Raw genomic sequence first — 21289 nt, 5'->3', positions numbered from 1 at the left:
GAATTAGTATTGACGACGTATATTATCTGTATTTTGCATTGAAATTATTTTTGTGTATATTTTTCAATAAATACTGTTAAAAATGGTACCATCAGACTTCAACGGACCTCTCTATCTTTGCTGGTAAGTAACCCAGTTATGGGGTACGTAACAACTTGGGGTTCTCGTCTTGAGATTTGACATCAAATTGGGAGGCCAGTGAATCGGGAAAAGGAGTCCAAACTTGCATCTGGTACACGGGTAGCCAGACGGGAAACCAGCAAAGATGGATGTGGATGAATTTATAGAAAACCCGACTCTGGAACCGCTAGAGGCGGCCACCAAATTGGACTTGATAAATATGGCGAAGGGGCTAAATCTCGCAGAGGTGAGGTTGTCAATGAAAAAGCCAGAGGTGCGAATGGCCATAACTCAGTATTGTATTGTGAAGAATGTGTTTACAGTTGAGGTATTGGAAAATATCCCTGAAAAGGTACCAGCTAGTGGGACGGCTCAATTATAGTTTGAGAAATTAAGGTTGGAATATGAAATTAAATTAAAGCAGCTGGAAGCAGCTGAGAAGGAGAAAGGCAGAGCTGAGAAGGAGAAAGAAAGAGCCGACAAACAAAGGGAGCATGCGCTCCAGCTAAAGGAGTTAGAGGTGAAACGGGAGCATGAGCTCCAGCTAAAGGGGTTAGAGGTGAAAAAAGAGCAGGACAGAGCTGAGAAGCAAAGAGAGCATGAAATTCAGTTAAAACAGCTGGAGGCAGCTAAAAAGGAAAAGGAGAGAGCCGAGAAGGAGAGAGAGAATGAGGAGGCAGAGAAAGAGGCAAAATGACTTGGATATGGAAAAGTTAAGGCAAGAGCGAAGAGCTCAAGGGTCAGACCGAGAGGAGCGTTTTAATGTTAGTCGGGAGTTGAGGTTAGTACCTTCATTCGAGGAAAGGGATGTTGAAAGTTATTTCTTGCTTTTTGAAAAGGTGGCAGTGTATCAGAATTGGCCCAAAGAGCAGTGGGTGGCGTTGTTACAAAGTGTGTTAAAAGGGAAAGCACAACGGGCATATGTGGCGTTGTCTATGGAGGAGGACGAGGCGGAGAATTATGACTAAGTAAAAGCGGCCATTCTCCGTACTTACGAATTGGTACCTGAAGCGTATAGACAAAAGTTCAGAAATCTAAAGGAAGGGTGGAATCAGATGTATACCGAGTTTACCTATGAGAAGGGTGTGCTCTTGGATTGTTGGTGTACAGCAGAAATAGTGGAAGAGGATTTTTGGCGTCTCGGGGAGGTAATTCTGATTGAAGAATTTAAAAGTGGTTTTTCGGAGGATATCCGGATGTATTTGAATGAGAAGCCTATTACGTCCATCTCCAAATTTGCTAGGTTCGCAGATGAATATGCCCTAACCCACAAGACAAAGCTTACCTCGAATAAAAGTTCCCAGAGAGATCGTGGGAACGATAGAGAAAGCCCGCTGGCTGAGGCAGAGGTCCCGCCGGCAGTTACTGGTAAGATTGGGGAGGAGAGGCAAGACAGCCAGAGATTTCCAGGCTTGACCTATTTTAATTATGGAAAGGGGGGACATATTGCATCTAGCTGCTTTGCTCCGAGGAAGGAGATAGGAAAGGGGAAAGCAGCAGTCCCTATTGGATGTGCCGTGATAATCAGTAAATCGACAAGAGAGCCCTGGGTAGACAGAGTACGAGAAGGGTCTGAGACTTGTATGTCAAATGGAACCGGGTCTGTGAGAGAGGGACACCCACCAGTTCCCGTGCGAATCTGGAGAGAGACGGGGGCTGAACTGTCATTGATTAGCCATAAGGTACTGGATTTTGGTTGCAAGATGGGAATGGTAGCTGTGAAAGGAATAGGAAAAGGGAAGGAAGTGGTGCCCTTGCATAGGTTCATTATGAATTGTGAGCTAGTCTCTGGACCAGTTGAAATGGGTGTGCGATCAGAATTCCCGAGAACTGACGCGGACGCCCTTCTGGGTAATGATTTCGCCGATGGTAGGGTTTGGTCAGCAATGAAGCTGACGAGACAGCCGGTGGAGGCCCCGCCCCAGATTCCAAGATCTATCCCGCATACGCGATCACTCGCAGCATGTCGAGAAAGGCAGCTGAGAACGAGAGCACTTTAAATCCAGCCAGTATCGAGTTGGCCGAGACGTTATTCCCAACCCTGTACCACGAGGGTTTAGAGGGTGGTAAAACTAAGAGTAGTAAAGTGAAAGAGAGTAAGAGAGAGGAGGTAGACCTGCCCTTAGCGAGGAGAAAAGTTCTAGAGGCACGAAATAAAGATGAGAAACAGACAGAGCTGTTAAAATGTCTAGGGTTGGACATGGATGATCTGTCTGGTTTGGCAGAACTGTTTGAAGAAGTGGAAAATTCTAACGGTGTTCCGGATGATGAAATGAGGGCAGTCCTAGATGAAAAGGGTACCCTTACCTTGAAGGAGTCTGCTGAGTTGGCAGATGAGGTTGTTTCAACCCATGGGGTTGAGTTTATTCCGGAAGGGAATTGCCCAGAGAGTAGCTGGGAGGAACAGGGGAATTTAGAATTTGGACCGGGTACGCATATTGAAAGCCTGGAAGAGGCAAATGTCTCGTTTCTGTGTGTCCAAGATGTGGATGCACGTGGTACTGAACCTAGTAATGGAGATCAGATAAAGTCTGAGGTATTTGATTCAGTTGAAAAGGAATGCAGTTCTTGTGGGTCAGATGGGCTTAGTTCAGTGAATAAAGGGTTAACCTTGATAATAGTGGGAAGTGAGAGTTCCCAGGTGTTTGTGCTCGAAGGTGTGTTTCAAGTTAATGAGGAGATCAAAGCTGGTGAGTTGAATATTATTATTGAAGGTAAAGGGAAATGTGTAGTTCCCATATTGAATGAAGAGAATTTAAAGGCTGTACTGATAACAGAAGCAGCAACCAAGCTACAGAGACAATGGCTTGGTACCACAAAGCCTGTGAATCAATTACAGGTTGAGTTGGAAGGTAAAGGAGCCCCACACGCTATTGTTATTCCAGAGTGTGGTGTGAAAAGGCAGAAATTGAAATGTTGTTTGAACAAAGAGTTTAAACTGAAAACTAATAGCCTGAAGGGTCCTGAAGAGGAAACTAGCAACTTGCGTAAAATTAAGGCATTGGGTGGAAATTCGGAAGATGGTCTAAGTTTGGAACACATTGTTGATAAAATAACTCCTATGAAAGGAGCGGGCGAAAGCCTATTTCACCAGGGTGCCCAAGATCACCACGAGGAAATTAACCGGAGAAGAGGCGAGGGTTAATGGGGACACCATTTTTAAATAGCAGAAGCCGGTTTTAAGGGATTTCGCCAAAGTATGTGAATAATAAAGACAACCCCCATGGAAGCTTGACTGTTAATTTTGATAGTAACATAAAGATTAGTATTTTGCATGAACTTTTGTAGTACACACATAAGCTAAGATCACAACTCTTTAGTTTTGTTTGCTGAAGGAAATAAATAAAAATAGGTGGTGTAACGTTCTCCTTCGGGTGTAACGGAACGCCGAATTCAACGTCGAGATAAACCACAGTCAATGAAACCAGTTTGCAGTAAGATTAACCATTTACTGTTCACTCTTCATATTAACATATGGTGAAAAAGCGTTGCTCTCACTGTGATTTCTAATGCCTGCAAAACAACTTCTGCTCAGGTGTGCCTCGTGGTGAGCCCCCACCCTCGCGTTAATTTCAAACCGGTACTTTCCCACAAGAAGCGGCGAAACCGGATGTGACGTCAGCGCATGCCGATATATTTTACATGCAATGAATATACTTTAAACACTTCTAATTCTAACTAGAAAACACTATCGAATGAATTACTAAGCGAAAATACTATAAACTAAATAACTGTCGTAAAGACAGCATACTCCCCGCTTGACCTTCGTAAGGTCATAATGAACAGAGTACAAAACTTAGTCTCTTAATCAGTCATTGGGTAGAAGTAGAATAACTTCTGTAACTGGCCTTTGGTAAATTTTCACATCGCCTTGGTCGGTAGTCTTCAATTCGATCTTCCTGACATGTCCATCCCCGCGAGGGAATCTGGCAGTGATTCTGGCCATTGGCCAGCGGTTGCGGGCGATTTGCTTGTCCCTGAGCAGGACTAAGTCTCCAACTTGAAGATTCCTGCGGGGTTCTGTCCACTTTTGTCTCTGTTGCAACAAAGGTAGATATTCCTGTCTCCAGCGAGACCAGAACTGATTTGCCAGAGCCTGGACTTGTCTCCATTGCTTTGTGTACAAATCCTTGTCTGAGAAGTCTCCTGGTGGAGGAGGTGCTCCTGCCTTCTGTGTAAGGAGCATTGATGGCGAAAGTATGAAGAGGTTTTCTGGGTCAGAGGACACAGGCTGGAGTGGTCGTGCGTTTATAATGGCTATGATCTCTGCCATTAGGGTGCACAGTACCTCGTGGGTCAATCGGGTGCGTTGCTGCATCTCAGGTTTCCCTTTCCGGGTTTTCCGTAAGGACGTGAACCGTTTGACTGCCTGCTCTTTGTTATCTGGTGAGCGCTGGCGTGGTTCTCTGAAAGGCAATGGGGCAACCCCATTATTTGCTTCATCTCTGAAGACCTTGGTGTCCTTTGTTTTTAAAGAAATGGCATCTTGAGCTGATTGTGCAAGTTTATTTCCGTGCTCGGTTTGAACAAAAACTGACTGACCTAGCGTCTCGTCAGTTACTTTACGCTTGTTTACGTCTTGTTGTGCTTCCTTAATGCACGGGACTCTCGGGCAGGGTTGAAAGATAGAATGGCGGCCACTCTCTAGCACATTGGTCTTGAGTGTGTTAACCATCGGTTTGTGAACGTCTTCAGGGCACACCCCTCCTATCACCACCCAGCCTAGATCCAGGCGTTGTGCAAAGGGGGCGTCGTGTGGTCCATTGACCAGCTGCCTAACCTTGTGTACCCGGATTACATCTGTTCCTAATAGCAGGAGTATTTCCGCTTTTGGATCCAGTTCTGGGATGTGTTTGGCGATGTGGTGGAGATGTGGCTGGTGTAGCGCCGCACTTGGTGTCGGGATCTCAGTGCGGTTATTCATGATTCCATCGCACTCTAAGAGCGGAGGGAGACAGATGACGACTTTACCATCCAGGGACTCGATCTGGATGCCTTCTGCCTTCCTTCCTTGGGTTTCCATGTTGCCTGAGCAAGTTTTGAGGCAGTATGGGAACTGTTCACTCTCAATGTTAAACAATTTAAAGAAATCTGGACTGACTCGTGAGCGATTGCTCTGATCGTCCAGAATCACATAGGCTTTGATGGCCTTGTCTTTGGCTCCTTTAGGGTACACCTTCGTGAGGCAGATCTTGGAACAAGAACGGCTTGACTGAGCTTGACCGCAAACTTCTGTACAGTTCGAGCTGACAATTGTTGTCCTGGAGTGAGCCTCTCCCTCCCCGCCGTCCTGTTGTGGGGGTGAAAGAACGTCGTCGGTTTGCGGTGGACAATCCTTGCTAGGGTCGTTGTTAGTTGTAAGGGCTTCAGACTTGAGCACTGACACGGGTTTATCAATGTTGAAAACATTCGAAGAGGATCTACCTGGCTTGGTGTAAATCGAACTGCTTCCTGGACCCACGAGGCTAGGGTCGTTTCGCATCTTCGCCTCCTTGCACACAAACTCAGTGAGGTGCCTAAAGGAAGGAAATCGACCACCGTGGCCTTCCTTGTACTCTGAGGCAACAGTCAGCCACCTGTCCTGCAGCCCAAATGGAAGTTTGTCCACGATTTGTCTAATCCCGGATGGAGTATCTAGGTATACTAGACCAGCTGAGTAGCCATCTTCTTTGGCGCCTTGGATCTCCATGAGTAAATCTCCGAATTCTCTTAACTTAAAGTGATCTTTGGCTGACACCTTAGGAAAGTTTTCCAGACGTCGATATAGCGCCGCTTCAATAATTTCGGGGGGCCCCATATCTCTCCTGAAGTCTCTCCCACGCTTCGCTTAAGGCTAGCTCGGGTTTGTTGATGTACACTGAACGTATGCGTCTCACCTGGTCGCGTGATTCTTTCCCCAGCCATTTCCCCAAAAGGTCCAACTTTTGGGTTACACTGAGCTGGACTCCGTTGATCGCGTTGGTGAATGTGGAGTACCATGCACGGTAATTTTCAGGTTTATCGTCAAACTGGTACAGTCCCGAAGTGACGAGATCCCGTCGTGCTAAATACTGCATCGTGGGATCAGCTGTAAGCGGCATGCGGGCTGGAGAAGTACGTTGTGCCTATATGACTGAGAGCGTACGTTTCTTATGGAATTTGCCGTCCTGGATTCGACCTCTGCATCTCTTCGCATCAAACCTTGTAAGTTTGGTGTCGAGAAGTATTGGTTGTCAGCTCTTTCATTCTTGACTTCATCACGGAGTCGCGAGGGTAAATTGTCTTCCTCGTATGGATGTGATGCAATCGTGACTCTCTGAGGTTCCTCGTAGCTGGGGAAGTTATCGAATACGTATGGAGAGGGGAGACGAGCCTGCCAGTCTGTTTGATATTGTACGTAGTCGCTTGTGCGTTCCAATCTGGTCCTTTCTAAAGTAGATCTTACTTCGGTCAGATCATGCGTCCCTTCAGCTTCTTCTATGTACTCTGCTTCCGCCTTGGCAGCTTCTTCTTCTCTTTCTAGCTGCAGCACTTGCAACTCTGTCGATATTTTTGCCATTTCCAACTGGGTTTCGGCTTCTCTGGCGGCCCTTTCCTTCTGGATTTCGGCTTCTCCGGCAGCCTTTTCCTTCCGGATTTCGGCTTCTCTGGCGGCCCTTTCCTTCTGGATTTCGGCTTCTCTGGCGGCCCTTTCCTTCTGGATTTCGGCTTCTCCGGCAGCCTTTTCCTTCCGGATTTCGGCTTCTCCGGCAGCCTTTTCCTTCCGGATTTCGGCTTCTCTGGCGGCCGCTTCACTTTGTCTGGCCGCCCTTTCCTTCTGGATTTTGGCTTCTCTGGCAGCCTTTTACTTCTGGATTTCGGCTTCTCTTGTGGCCTGTTCCATTTTCAAAACTGCTTCTTGTCTGGCGTAACGCAGTCGCATCCTGGTGGCTTCTGCCTTGGCTCTTGCCTGGGTGGACTTACTTGATGCCGCTCTACTGTCCTTGTCGCTGGGCGCCATCGACTTGATGCTGGATCGAGCTGACATTGCAGCACTTGAAACACCTGATAATGCCGCTTTTTCACTGTAACGTTCTCCTTCGGGTGTAACGGAACGCCGAATTCAACGTCGAGATAAACCACAGTCAATGAAACCAGTTTGAAGTAAGATTAACCATTTACTGTTCACTCTTCACATTAACATATGGTGAAAAGGCGTTGCTCTCACTGTGATTTCTAATGCCTGCAAAACAACTTCTGCTCAGGTGTGCCTTGTGGTGAGCACCCACCCTCGCGTTAATTTCAAACCGGTACTCTCCCACAAGTCGCGGCGAAACCGGATGTGACGTCATCGCATGCCGATATATTTTACATGCTATGAATATATATTAAACACTTCTAATTCTAACTAGAAAATACTATCGAATGAATTACTAGCGAAAATACTATAAACTAAATATAGACAGCACAGGTGGTTATTAAATTGAAGTCTGATGCTACAAGACTTTAGTAAGTTATAAGACTTTGAGTTATTAAAGGAAGTGAAAATGTAATCGTTAACAGTTTAGATGCCGAATTGAATGTATAACCTTATTACTCTGTAATGCAAAAAAAAGCTTTGTTAGATTCTAAAATCCTGTAAGACTCTGTATTACTAAAACGGTTTGCAACAAGAGGGTGTTACGCCTGTGCCCCAACTCTGAGCAGCAGAAGTGTACAAAGTAGCCCCCTCCTTTTTGAGAATCGCAGGATCGCTATTAATTCATGTCAGGAGACCCAGGATATGAGAGAAAGACACGCAGAATCCACATGGGGTTTGGAATGTCCTGGCCCCGGGAAACGGCCATTGTCTCTTGGAGACCTAACTGTGTATTCAGTACCGTACTATTTATTTGAAGCCCTCAGGGAATGAGCCGAGGGGGCTGGCTGAGGGTTTGCATCATCCCAACCTGATTGACATCTGAGACCCCGTGAGTAAGGATAAAAGAGGGTCTGGGGAACAACCCCTTTAGACGCACCAGGAGAAACGATAGAAATCCCGTGACAGCGTTTAATAGTGACAGCCGGTGGTGACTCGTGTGTGTGTGTGTGTGTGTGTCCATCCTTGCCCGGATGACGAGTTTTCCACGGAACGGCTTAGCTAAAGGACCGACTTCAAAACGGAACTCTCGAAGGATCGACATCATAAAAAGGAAAGCCGGCAAGTTTAAAACATCTCTCTCTCTCTCCTGACTCCAACAAAAGGCTGCAGCCTGCATGAATTTGAATAAGTTTTACATTTGTATCGGACAATACATTATCCCCTACACAACAATAGAGTTATTTCTTATTGATTATTATTATACCCGCGCTTTTAGATTTAGTATTGATGACGTATATTATCTGTATGTTTGCATTGATATTATTTTTCTGTATTTTTATCAATAAATACTGTTAAAAATGGTACCATCAGACTTCAACGGACCTCTATCTTTGCTGGTAAGTGACCCTGTTACGGGGTACGTAACAATTTACACACATATATACACATAACAATGTTAACTTTTGTTTATCTTGCTTAAATTACTTTATTATAAGTACATACTAATAAAGATAGTGGTTTTAACATCAAAACTAGACTCCAGGAGTAGTGTATTGCTGCTGGTTCATTTCTAAAGCTTTAGATTCTAAATTTTTGTTCATAACAAAATTGGGGCCTGCATCTGGGATATGAACAAATTTGAGGGCGTGTTGATTAATTAATTATTGATTTCATTGGGGAAATCCCTTTTGATTTATTTGTGCGTGCAAAAACAGCAGCAATGGATGTTGATAAATGTCTGGAAGCACCAACTTCTGAGGCATTAGAGGACACCAGAAGGATCGTGTTGTTGTGTATTGTGAAAAGGTTTAAACTTGCTAAGGTGAAATTGACAATGAGAAAGGCACAGATGCAGAGGATTATAGCTGAACATTATGTATCTGAGGTGTGTTTAAAGTGGAGGAGTTGGAGGTGTTTCCTGAAAGTAAACCGAGTGAACTTGAGCTCCAATACAACTTAGAAAAGTTAAAGATGGAGGCTGCGGAAAGGCAGAGGCAGTTTGAGGCTAGAGAGGCAGAAAAACAGGGAGGAAGCATAAAGACAGAGGGTGTTCGGCTGGAGAAGATAGACAGATTACAGCAAAGGGGTCTGGTGTTAGACTCTGGTGATAAGTTTGAGCACAGTCGGGAAGTTAAATTGGTACCTCCACTTGACGAGGCAGAGGTTGATAAATACTTTCAGCATTTTGAGAAGGTTGCTCATAGTTTAAAGTGGCCAGAAAAGGGTTGGCCTATTCTCTTACAATGTGTAATTAAGGGGAAGGCTCAGCAAGCATATTCTGCCTTGACAGTTGATGAAGCAGCTGATTATGACCTAGTGAAACAGGCTGTGCTCAAAGCTTATGAGTTGGCCCCAGAATCATACAGGCAAAAATTTAGAAATTCAAGGAAATCTGTGAACCAGACTTATATGGAATTTTCTTGTGAGAAGTTTGTGTTTTGGCTTTTGCACATATAAAAATATAAATGATGATTTTAACCGCTTGAAAGAGTTGGTTGTAATTGAAGAATTCAAAAGGTGTGCCCCTGATGACATAAAGACATATGTAGATGAAAAGGATGCTGCTACATTGCAGGAGTCTGCTAGATTAGCAGATGAGTTTGTTTTAACTTATAATGTTAAATTTACCCAGAATAAGAGTTTCCAAAAGAGTAGCAGGGATCACCAGGGTAAACCAGAAATTAAAGCTGGGACTAGTGACACGAGTAAGGATGAAGGGAAGCAGCTGAAGGAGAAATATTCTGGTCTTACTTGTTGCTATTGTAAGAAGCTGCTCATATGATGGCTAACTGTTCTATCCTGAATAAGAAAAAGAAAAAAGGAGGCAGTCCCAAATGTTGAAGCACCTATAAACCGACAGGCTTCTGAACATTCTGTTGAAGGTCAGTTAAGAACTGAGAGGTCTGACCGAGTTAAGAACGGATTCGATCATTTTATGTCAGATGGGTTTGTATCTGAAGTAAAGGAACGGTCAACCCCTGTACCAGTGAAAATTTTTTGAGATACTGGGGCTTCTCAGTCACTTACATTAGACAGTGTTCTAACGTTTGGTGATGAGACTAACACTGGTGAGGTAAATCGTATTAAAGGCATTGGGAGCAGCATTTTATTAAAGGCATTGGGGCTTCTGTGCCATTGCACAAGGTAACTTTACAGTCACGGTTGGTTTCCAGACTTGTTAAGATTGGATTATACTCCAGTTTACCGGTGGAAGATGTTACTTTGCTGTTAGGGAATGACCTGGCAGATGATAAAGTTGTTCCTGCAGTGCAGTTGACAACTAAGCCAACCACTGATGACCGACAGATGGATTTTAACATTTATTCTTCCTGTGTAGTAACTCCCAAGTATGGCTAAAAAGTCTGCCGACGCAGACGGTTCTGTGCAGCATGATTCTGATACCCATGATAGCCAAAATCGGGATTCAGGTAATGCTGACCTGTCGGACTTTTCTGCCTTCAGTGTTTCAACAGGATTCAGGTAGTAAGTCTGATGAGAAAGACTTATCCCTGTCTAGAAAGGAGTTTATAGCAGAACAGAACCGAGACCCTGAGATTGAAGTTTTAAAAGAAACCGCTCTCTCAGATGATGATAATAAGAAAATGCAAGTAGGGTATTATCTCAAGGATGGACTGTTAATCAGGAAGTGGTGCCACCTGCTATACCTGTGAGTGAGGAATGGGCAATTGTTCACCAAGTTGTAGTTCCTAAAGTCCATAGGATAAAAATGTTAACTTTGGCCCACAGTATGCCCTTAGGTGGCCATTTTGGAGTGAATAAAACTGTAAACAGGATTATGAAGGAATTTTACGGCCTAATTTGAGGAAAGATGTTATGACCTTTTGCAGAACCTATCATACTTGTCAAGTTGTGGATAAGCCTAATCAGGTCACACCAATGGCCCCACTCCAGCCTATACCTGCATTCGGTGAACCCTTTTCCAGTTATAGTGGATTGTGTTGGCCCATTGCCAAAGACTAAAGCTGGCCATCAGTATTTGCTCACTATTATGAGTACCTCATCCAGATTCCCAGAGGCACTACCTCTCAGGAATATTAAAGCTCAAACTGTGACGAAGGCTCTTGCCAAGTTTTTTTTTTACTCTGTTTGGTTTGCCTAAAGCAATCCAGTCTGATCAAGGAAGTAATTTTACATCTGGTTTATTCCAGCAGGTGGTTTATGAACTGGGAGCTAAAGGGATTACATCATCTGTGTACCATCCGGAATCACAATGGGCTTTAGATAGATTTCATTCCACCCTCAAAACAATGAATAGTACATACTTTGTTGAAAATGGAAAATAATGAGATGAAGGAATATAATTGCTTTTGTTCACAGTGAGAGAGTCAGTACAGGAATTAATGGGCTTTAGTCCATTTGAACTTGTACTTGGTCAGAGAGTGAGGGACCTTTGACCTTGTTAAAGGAACAGTGGATTGATGGGATGTACATGTTAATTTGTTAGACTATGTTTTGAAGTTCAAAAACAAACTACACCAGTCCTGTAGCCTAGCAAGACAAAACGTATAGATTTCTCAAAGCAAAATGAAGTTTTGGTTTCATAAACAGGCTTGTGAAAGAAAATACCAGGTGGGGGGGGGGGGGGTAAGGTGCTTGCTTTATTTCCAACGTGGATGAATCCACTTAAGGCGAAACTCAATGGACCGTATGAAATAGTCTCTCAAGTTAATGACGTGAATTATGTTATTGAGACACCCGACCGATGCAAACCAACACAGGTGGTACACATAAATATGATACAGACTTATTTTGACAAGCAGACACCATCTGTGGGTGTTGTTATCAAAACATATGAATCTGGCAACCCTGACAATGAAACAATTGACCCATCTGAGACATTTCACACGCCAAACGTGGTCCCAGTTAGGCTAATGAACTCGGTTGTTCAAGAAAGCATTGATAACAAGTTGGCTCATCTGCAGCCAAAACAACAACAACAGCTGAAGAAATTAATTCTGAAGTTTAAAGGTTTATTTCCCAATGTTCCCAAGCAAACCACGGTCGCAGTACACGACGTAGATTTCGGTCCAGCCAAACTGATTAAACAACACCCATATTGCACAAAGGTAGAAAAGTGTAAATTGGCTGAGCAAGAAATTGAATATATGCTGAACAATGGTATTATTAGGCCTGTGATTATGGACTGTGCCTCTAAGAACCATGTCTGTAAAAGAGAGAGAGAGAGACGAGAACAAGCAGCTTGTTACAGAGACAGATAGAGCGGAGGGCCTGCATGATGGACAGCTGGTGTTCAGCACAATGGTATTTAAAGGAGTGTTGCTGTTTGTTTCATAGGACACGCAGACACACAACGGCTAGTGGGAAGAGTTGTCACTGATGTTTTAAATGCCCACGGGGGGGTGGGGTGGGGTTGAGGATAAGTTAGGAGGAATCAGTCTGTGACTATTAGTGCATGTAAGAGCAACCCTGTGAAATCTGCTAGAAACCCTTGCCTGGGTTGGTAGATTGTTACTTGAAGACGGTGCTCTTAAGTTGGTCATGTTTGGCTAACTTGGAAGATTTGGAGGACATTGGAAGAGGGTCGACAACACCTGTTTGGATGCAAAATCTCTCACTCACTTCAATCCCGTGAACTGAATATCCTTACCACACCAGCGTAAGACTGCATCATTTACCAGCTAAGTTTGTGAAATATATCTTTACACCTATATATGCATAACACTGCTAGATTTTGCACTGATTATGGAAAGGTAAATACAGTAACAAAAACAGATGCATATCCTATCCCTAGGTTGGATGATTACATTGATAAGGCTGGAAAGGCTAAATTTCTTACAAAGATTGATCTGTTGAAAGGGTATCGGTGTGTTCCATTGACCGACAGAGGTAGAGAAATTTCCGTGTTTGTGACACGTTCTGGGTTGTACGAATACAATGTTTTGCCGTTTGGAATGAAAAATGCTCTAGGAACATTCCAGAGAATGATTGATTCTGTAATTCGAGGGTTGGAACACACAGATACTTGTACTAATGACGTTGTCACAGGGAGAGACACTTGGAATGACCGTATCTCTGCAGTAGAAAAGCTGTTTGACAGGCTTTCCCAGGCCAACCTTACAGTTAACTCACCTAAGAGTGAATATGGCTATGCCATTGTGACCTATCTTGGCAATGTTGTAGGTCAAAGCAAATTGGTTCCTGTTCAGGCAAAAGTCCAGGCAATTTTCTGAAGTTTCTATTCCAACTGGTAACAAGGCTCTTGGAAGGTTTCTGGGAATGGTTGGATATTATTGTAAGTTCCGTAAGAACTTTGCTGGTATCGCTCTTCCGCTGACTGATCTCCTGAAGAAGGGTGGCAAGTTTGTTTGGACCAAGTCTTGTCAGGAGATTGATTGAAAATTATTATTTGAGATTAGGCCAATCAATGTAGTGTCGTCAACAAGTTTAATTTGCAGATTGGAGCTGTGAGTGGCGACACTAGTCGTGGGTGCACAGAGAGTAAAGAAGGGGGCCAGGGAGACAACCCTATGGGGTATGTGTGCTGAGGGTCAGAGAGACAGAAGTGAGGGAGGCCACTCTTAGCACCTGCCGGCGATCTGACAGGAAGACCAGGATCCAGCTGCACAAGGCAGGCTGTGGTCTCTGAGCTTCTTGTCGACACTTCACGCCTTGGTATGGCTACTGCTCTGCCCTTTACTGCAAGGAACTGTAGAGAACTTTGGAGAGCCGAGAACATCAGAGAAACAAGCCTCCCCTCCATTGACTCTTCCTACACTCCCCCTACCTCAGAAAAGCAGGATATGAACTCAAAGTTCCTCACAACCTGGACATTCTTGCTGCAAACCTGCTCTCCCTTCAAGGAAGCTATACAAAAGCCTTAAAGTGCGTAACACCAGGCTCAAGGTCGGCTTCCTGTCTGTGGCTATAAGCCAAATGAATGATAAAATGGACTCGACGTGACACTGCACCATATGTCTATCTGCACTGCACTTTCTCTGCAGCCATAATGCTTTGTTACGGTTATTGTCTTGTCGTATATCAACTCAATGTACTGTCATAATGTATTGATCTGTGTGGATGGTACGTCAGGCAAGATTTTCACTGTAGCTCAGTACGTGATGATAATAAACAATATCCCCATTTTAATTGTGTGGAAACATTAGACAGACTGAGCTTCTGCTTTGGAACCACAGAAGGAAACTTAACAGTTGCCTTTTCTGAGGAATGCAAATACATAAAAAAGGCTTCAACCTCGCATTACGATCTGCGGTAACTGGGATCGTGACCGGTGGTGGGTCTCCCATATCAATATCAGAATCAGGTTTAATAGCACTGGCATATGTCATGAAATTTGTTGCCTCTGTGGCAGCAGTAGAACCTGATTCATAACAATAGATATTGACAATTGTGATTTAAAATAAGAATATACATATTAAATAGATAAATTATATATGTGTTACAAAAAATGTAATAAACTTTTAATTGTGTGGAACTATTTGACTGACTGGGTTGTTGCTTTGTAAATTCTGCAGTGAAGCTTAGCTGAACTGTACACATTTATGAGAAGCTCAGATAAATCAAAAGGCGAAATTCTCACATAAATGGGTCACATATCCAGAAACATCGGCTGCACTTCAGCAGGTGAAACAGTGGGATGAAACATGCTGAACGTATTGCAGGAAGAGAACATTGTCCACCCACAACGAGAGGAAGCGACAGATCCGGATCTCACTGCCTTGGCTGAATGGGTGAAAGATGAAGCTACACGTACATGTAGAGCAGTGACCCGCTGATGCTGCAGATCTGCAGAGAAACGTGAACAGGAAACGGGATCAGGTGACGGGTGGAGGGTGTCCCACCTGAACCAGTGTCTCCGCTCCTCACCCTCACATACTGCCCGCCCCATCCGCCGCATTTCCCACATTATTTAATATTTACATCAGAAACATCCCATTCCCTCCACCGCTATGGTCACGAAGTCATGGGCTCGATTGACATCACGGTACAACACACAAATCAGACCCAAACAGGAAGTGCGCAGGTTTCATTTAAATCAGTCTATTCACATTCCTCCAGCCTCACTGGACAGGAACACTGAGACATCAAGTGAGAAACAGCAGGAGGAGGCCATTCAGCCCCTCTAATCATCAACAAGATGGCGGCTGCTCTGCCATCTCAGCCACATGTTTCTGCCCGATCCTCATTTCCTCGATCCCTTCGATCCCCACACATCTGCCGGCCTCTGTTTTATGTGAGGACGATCACTGAGTCTTCACCGCCCTCTGTGGTGGGAATTTATAGACATTTACCACCCTCAAAGTGGAGACATTCCCCCTCCGCTCAGTCTGGGACAGTCCATCCCCTTTTTCAATGACTAGGATCCCTGGTTCAACTGGTAATGATGTTGTGCATTTCAAAGTGTTCACCTCAGTCCTGGATTCTCTAAATGAAAGGGTTATCACATTTGGTCTTTCTCCATATGATGACCCACCACTCCAGGAATCAGTCTGGTGAATCTTCATTGCACTCTCTATAACAAATACGCTCTAACCTCTTTGTTAATCCTCTGTGGAATTAATTACCATCTTCTGCAGCCCCGTGTTACACCAAACACTCACCTCCCCCCCCCCCTGTCACTGTTTCCACCTTCCCACCTCCCCCCTCACCTGGATCCACCTCTCACTCCCCAGCTCTTGCCCCAACCCCACCCCTCACCTCTTTTCTCTGACCATTTCCCGTCCAATCTCAGTCCAGAGGGAGGGTCCCGGCCCGAAATGTCGACCGTGCTTCTCCTTATAGATGCTGTCTAGCCTGCTGTGCCCCACCAGCATTTTGTGTGTATTATCTGCAGACTTTGCCGTGTTTGTGATTGGCCTCTCCGTTGTCCCTCCCGCCTCCGATCACAGGAGGCGCTGTAGGGACCGCCGGCCACTGGCGACGATGTGTAGACCTCCGGCCACCGGTGGTGCTGCGGAAAACCTCTCGTTAAACGCATGCGCAGTGCCGACTCCGGCTGTTGGGTGTTCTCCGACTAGAGCGGGGGTGAATGGGGTCTGACCTCGGTGGATTTCTGTACATTGGGGGCCGCTTGCTTTGGGAAAGGGCCGGGCCCGAACTCTGCCGGACGGCTGCAGCAGGGGTGCAATGCCAATCTTTTAGCTGTACGAGCGGTGATTGATTAGTTTGTGGCCTCTGTTAGAACGGCTAAAGTTATACAGCTCATGGTACATGCACTTGCAGTTCAACTCTTTGAGTGATTATACAGAAAGTTTGAAGTCAGTAACTTTTGTTGTATTTCTGTTTCAGATAATGGAAAATTGCTAGTTTTTCTGAAAGCGACCTTCCACCTGGGCCACGAATTTAACAATCACCCCTTGTATGTCACACCTAATTTGTGTACCTGCTCCTTTCATGTACTGGGTAACTCCCTTGCCCCATTCAAGTGATGAGCACGTACACAAATTGGGCATTTTATAATATCAGACTCTAAACAACTATGAAAGAAATATATATGAATTCCAGAACTCCACAGAAATACGGTGATAGATAAGACATTAACAAGATTATAGCCAATCACTGCATTTCAGTATATAACTGGTACAATAAAACATATAACACTTAATTTAATAATATGACAAAGTATTGCACAGTTGCATTCACTAATAATCATAAAATATAATTACCAAGCAAGTGGACTAACGTTGTTTGCTTAGAAGCCATAGGGTTATAAGTGAGAAAAAAATTACTTTTGTACCACCACAATCACGGCTCCAGGATTTCACCAAAAACTATCGAACATCTTATCTTAATGTTATTAGTGGCATTCCCCCCCCCCCCCCCATCCACCAACCCCTGTCCCCAACCACTTCTGTAAAATTCCGTCTATTTAATATGCGGCCGCTGTAAAATTTCCCGCTTGTTTAATTTGACTTTTTTTTACAGAGGTGCTGGAGTGGTGCTCCGGTGAGCTCCGGCAGCACTGCACCCCTGTTTAGATCCAAGTAACATGGACCCGGGGATCAAGCTGCCCCGGTTTATGAGGTGTTGAGCGAGTATTTCTGGTCTGGGATCTAGTGTTTTTTACAGAGGTGCTGGAGTGGTGCTCCGGTGAGGTCCGGAGGTGCTCTGCACCCCTGTTTAGATCCAAGTAAACTGGACCCGGGATCAAGCTGCCCCGGTTTATCAGGTGTTGAGCGAGTGTTTCTGGTCTGGGATCTAGTGTTTTTTTTTCTGGAGTTTCTTTGGACGCAATGCAGCTAATCTGAGGAGAGAATGAGTTTGTATTCCATCCCTCACAAGGACAGGCTGTGAGTAAATGGGCTGTTCTGTGTTTGAACAAGTGGAAATAGATCTGGGGGGGGGGGGGGGGTTCAGTGTTTGAACTGTGTTTGCAAATTCCTCCTTGCTGTCACCTGTCTGTCAGACAGTGGAAATCAAACAGACACTCAGGTTACTGGAGATCTGCACAAAAATGATAAATTTTGAATCCATTCTGACAAATGATTGTGAACCTGAATCTTTACATTTGTTGCTATCCCCACAGCAGTTCCTTACCTTTTGAGGGATTCTGGTGAATCCAGTTTCTTTTTATTGCTTTCACTCTGGAATGGTTTAAATCTCCTGATTGTCTGTTATGTTTGGGATTGTGTTCAGTGCAGTTGTTGCTAACAAGGTACACGTGAATAATCTCAGGGATGATGGGCTTTATGTATGAGGAGCATTTGATGGTTCTGGACCTGTGCTCAATGGAGTTCAGAGGGACGGTGGGAGTTGCGGAGGGATGTGTGGTTAAGTAAACCTACCGAATGCTGGAAAGCCTGGATACAGTGGACATGGAAAGGATGTTTCCATTAGACAGAGAGTCTGTGATCTGACAGCACAGGCTCAGAATAAAGATACTTCCCTTCAAAACTGTGATGAGAAAAACAATTTCAACCAAAAGATGACTGATCTGTGGAATTTGTTGTCATAGAGGTTGGTTGAGGCTGCTATTTGGGTATATTTATGACAGAGATTAATATATTGATGATTGCTAAGTAGGTTCAGGGTTACAGAAGGAAGGCAGGAATATGGTGTTGGAATAAATCTCCGCCATGGTTGAGTGGTGGAGCAGACTCGATAGATCGAATCATCTAATTCTGTCCCTACATCTTATATCTTACCATGACTGAACAATGACTCCTTCCTATCCCATATCAGGTTCGGTGACGTGTCAAGGACAATTACAGATTTGTTCACTGAGACCGTTATATTTGTCTTCAATGTTTAGATTTCAGCAAGCAGAAATATTTTGTTCTCCTTTGTATTGTTAACATGCTTCATTATCGTTCGTGTTAAAGTTAGACCTGCGGTGAGAGATTTATTGGAAGAAATACCCACGACTGGAAGCAAACCACGAATGAAGATGAGGGAGCAGCAGCAAGCGAACCAGCACGAGGACTGAGAGCACCGACTAGAGAGAAACCCTTTTGACTCAGGGTTTCCATTGATTCAGTCGGGAACAAGTCTGGTGAGTCTCATTTACTCAAACACTGGTCCTTTAGACGTCACATGCCGTATATTCCGGAGTATAAGCCGACCCCCATTTTCAAGGTTAAAAAAGGGACTTTTTCATGTTTCCTTTGTATAAGCTGTCCCCTTTTATAAAGGTTTTTGATTTAACCAGAAACAATCACAAGATCTCACATGCCTGTACTCAGCTTTGCAGGATCCGGAACCTGAAATTTTTGTGAACCGGTACCTGCTAAGAAAACAGGCTTACACAGTGAAGAGCGTTATCAGCAAATTCTTAATAATTAAATCAGGGAGGAAACTTTTGGATTAGGTCACCAATGGTGAAGAAGCCTCTGAAATACTACCCCCACAAAACCATTTTGCACCGATCGTAATCTCGTTAAAACATAACACGGGGTGGCGGGATCAGTACATGTATTCAGTATTGAGTTTGCGACCGCCATGTACAAAAGATTAAAACGAGTGCGATATGGTGCTGGCTTCAAGCTGAAGGTTGTTGATTTTGCCAAAGGAACAAATAATTCTGCAGCTGCTAAGAATTTTAGTGTAAACGAGAGAGAGTGAGAGAGTGGAGAAAGGCAGAGGACACGCTGAGGGAAATGCCAAAGACGCAGGAAAACACGCCAGTGGCCAGAACTGGAAGAAAATGTTTTAGAGTGGGTGAATCACCAGCGATCATCCGGATACATTGTTACCAGAGAAATGATTCGAGTTCAAGCGTTGAAACGGGCCGAAAAACACCATGAGGTCAGTGAAAATTTCAAAGCTACGCGAATTTGGTGCACCCGATTTATGAATAGACTCGATCTTGAGACAGAAAACAAAGATTACTCAGAAAATTCCTGCGAGGTGTTGTTGTTTACGTTCAAAATCGCTGCTGGATGGACAAAGTGGGTTAAAGAGGTGTGGCATTGACATTCGGAAGGTTTTTTGAAGGAAAAGTCGCTACTTGTCTGGGACGTGTTCAAAGCGCACTTGTCAGGTGAGACAAAAGCAGCACTGAAAGCTGAAAACACAGAGATTGCAGTCATCCCCAGTGGTTTGATCTCCGTGCGCCAGCCACGAGATGTGATTTTAAACAAACCAAAGAATTCATGCATTGAGAGTGGAACGAATTTAACTCAAAAACAACCAATAAATCCGACCTGTCTTCCCTGTATTCGTTTTTCCAAAGTTGGCACCCTCTGTAACAGCCGACCTCCTGATTTTAGGACCAAAATTTGGGGCCTAATTCTCTGCTTATACACTGGAATTTATGGTATCTGTACAAAATAAAGTAGGGAATAGTTGAGGTGAGAATGAATGTATCAGTTAAGTCTCTCAGACCCAGTTGCTATAATATACTGTCAGTGTCCCAGCTCTTTTAAGTCACTCACATTCCCTCAGTGTTTGCTCATTTGAAGAACTTGCATCTTCTGAAGTAGCTTTTGGTCGGTTCTGAGTGTGGAGAGGGAAAGAGGGGTGTTTATATTTACTATCCTGCAAAAAGAAGTAATTGTTTACAATTACCTGCTGCAGACTCACTGCCCATACCCTGTACATTCTCAACCAGATTATTGACATAGATGACAAGTAGCAATGGGTGTAACCCTGGGGAGCTCCAGGAGGCACGGGCCTTGACTCCAATAAACAGCCTCCCATCATCACCAACACACACAAAATGCTGGTGGAACACAGCACAGCAGGCCAGACAGCATCTATAAGGAGAAACACTGTCGACCACTGGTGCTTCCCCCCTCCCCCTTTCTCTCTCCCTCAGCCTCCCGTCCCATGATCCTCTCCCTTCTCCAGCTCTGTATCACTTTCGCCAATAATGTTTCCAGCTCTTAGCTTTATCCCACCCCCTCTGGTCTACTTCTATCATTTCGCATTCCCCCTACTACTTTCAAATCTCTTAGTATCTTTCCTTTCAGTTAGTCCTGACGAAGGGTCTCGGCCCAAAACGTCGACAGTGCTTCCCTTTATAGATGCTGCCTGGCCTGCTGTGTTCCACCAGCATATTGTGTGTGTTGTTTGAATTTCCAGCAACTGCAGATTTCCTTGTGTTTGCTCCCATCATCACCATCTGCTTCCTACCATCGAGCTGTTCCCAGACTCTGGGCTCTGTGACAAACACAATGGTAGCAGCAAAATTAGACAGTGATTTATATAAAGAGAGATTTGTTGTTTCCTGAAAGCTATCTGATGCAATGGACCAGATCCGTCCTTGCTTATCTGCCCTAGAACGCATCCTCCCGGGTCACACTGTGTCTGTTAACCCACATCCCCAACCTCCCTCACCCCGTCAGTAGCCCCACAACATTCCCACCATTTACCCCACACCCGTCCATGTAGACAGATCCTCGTCACCGACATCCACTCTCACAGCTTGGGGAACCACAACGAACTGATCCTACATTCCCGGCCCAGACGGTGCAGCCGCCTGGCTCGGTCCAGGCCCTTTCCCACTGCAACCGCCCTTCGATTTACACAAACCCGAGATCAGCTCCTTCCTCATCGCCGCCCAACCAGGCTCAGAGCTCGTTAAGAAGCCTCATGTGGCACTTTGTCAAAGGTCTGAAAATCCACGGACACAATATCTACCAATTCTCCTTTGTCCACCCTGCTTATTTTTTCTCAAAGCATTCCACCAAA

The 21289-nt window shown here is 44.6% G+C and overlaps 1 protein-coding gene across 1 annotated transcript; it reads left to right on the top strand.

Moving 5' to 3' along the window:
- The first annotated feature begins 48 nt into the window (after positions 1–48).
- On the top strand, positions 49–4359 carry LOC132386089 (uncharacterized). Its single transcript, XM_059958384.1, has 2 exons — positions 49–640; positions 680–4359. Exon 2 carries the CDS (start codon positions 2084–2086, stop codon positions 3263–3265), a length of 1182 nt encoding a protein of 393 aa, XP_059814367.1. The 5' UTR covers positions 49–640; positions 680–2083; the 3' UTR covers positions 3266–4359.
- The last annotated feature ends 16930 nt before the right edge of the window (positions 4360–21289 follow it).

This window comes from Hypanus sabinus, unplaced genomic scaffold (genome assembly GCF_030144855.1).
Source record: "Hypanus sabinus isolate sHypSab1 unplaced genomic scaffold, sHypSab1.hap1 scaffold_100, whole genome shotgun sequence".
Lineage (NCBI taxonomy): Eukaryota > Metazoa > Chordata > Chondrichthyes > Myliobatiformes > Dasyatidae > Hypanus > Hypanus sabinus.
Note: the sequence above shows the minus strand (reverse complement) of the source record. Positions and strands in the feature narration are given on the sequence as shown.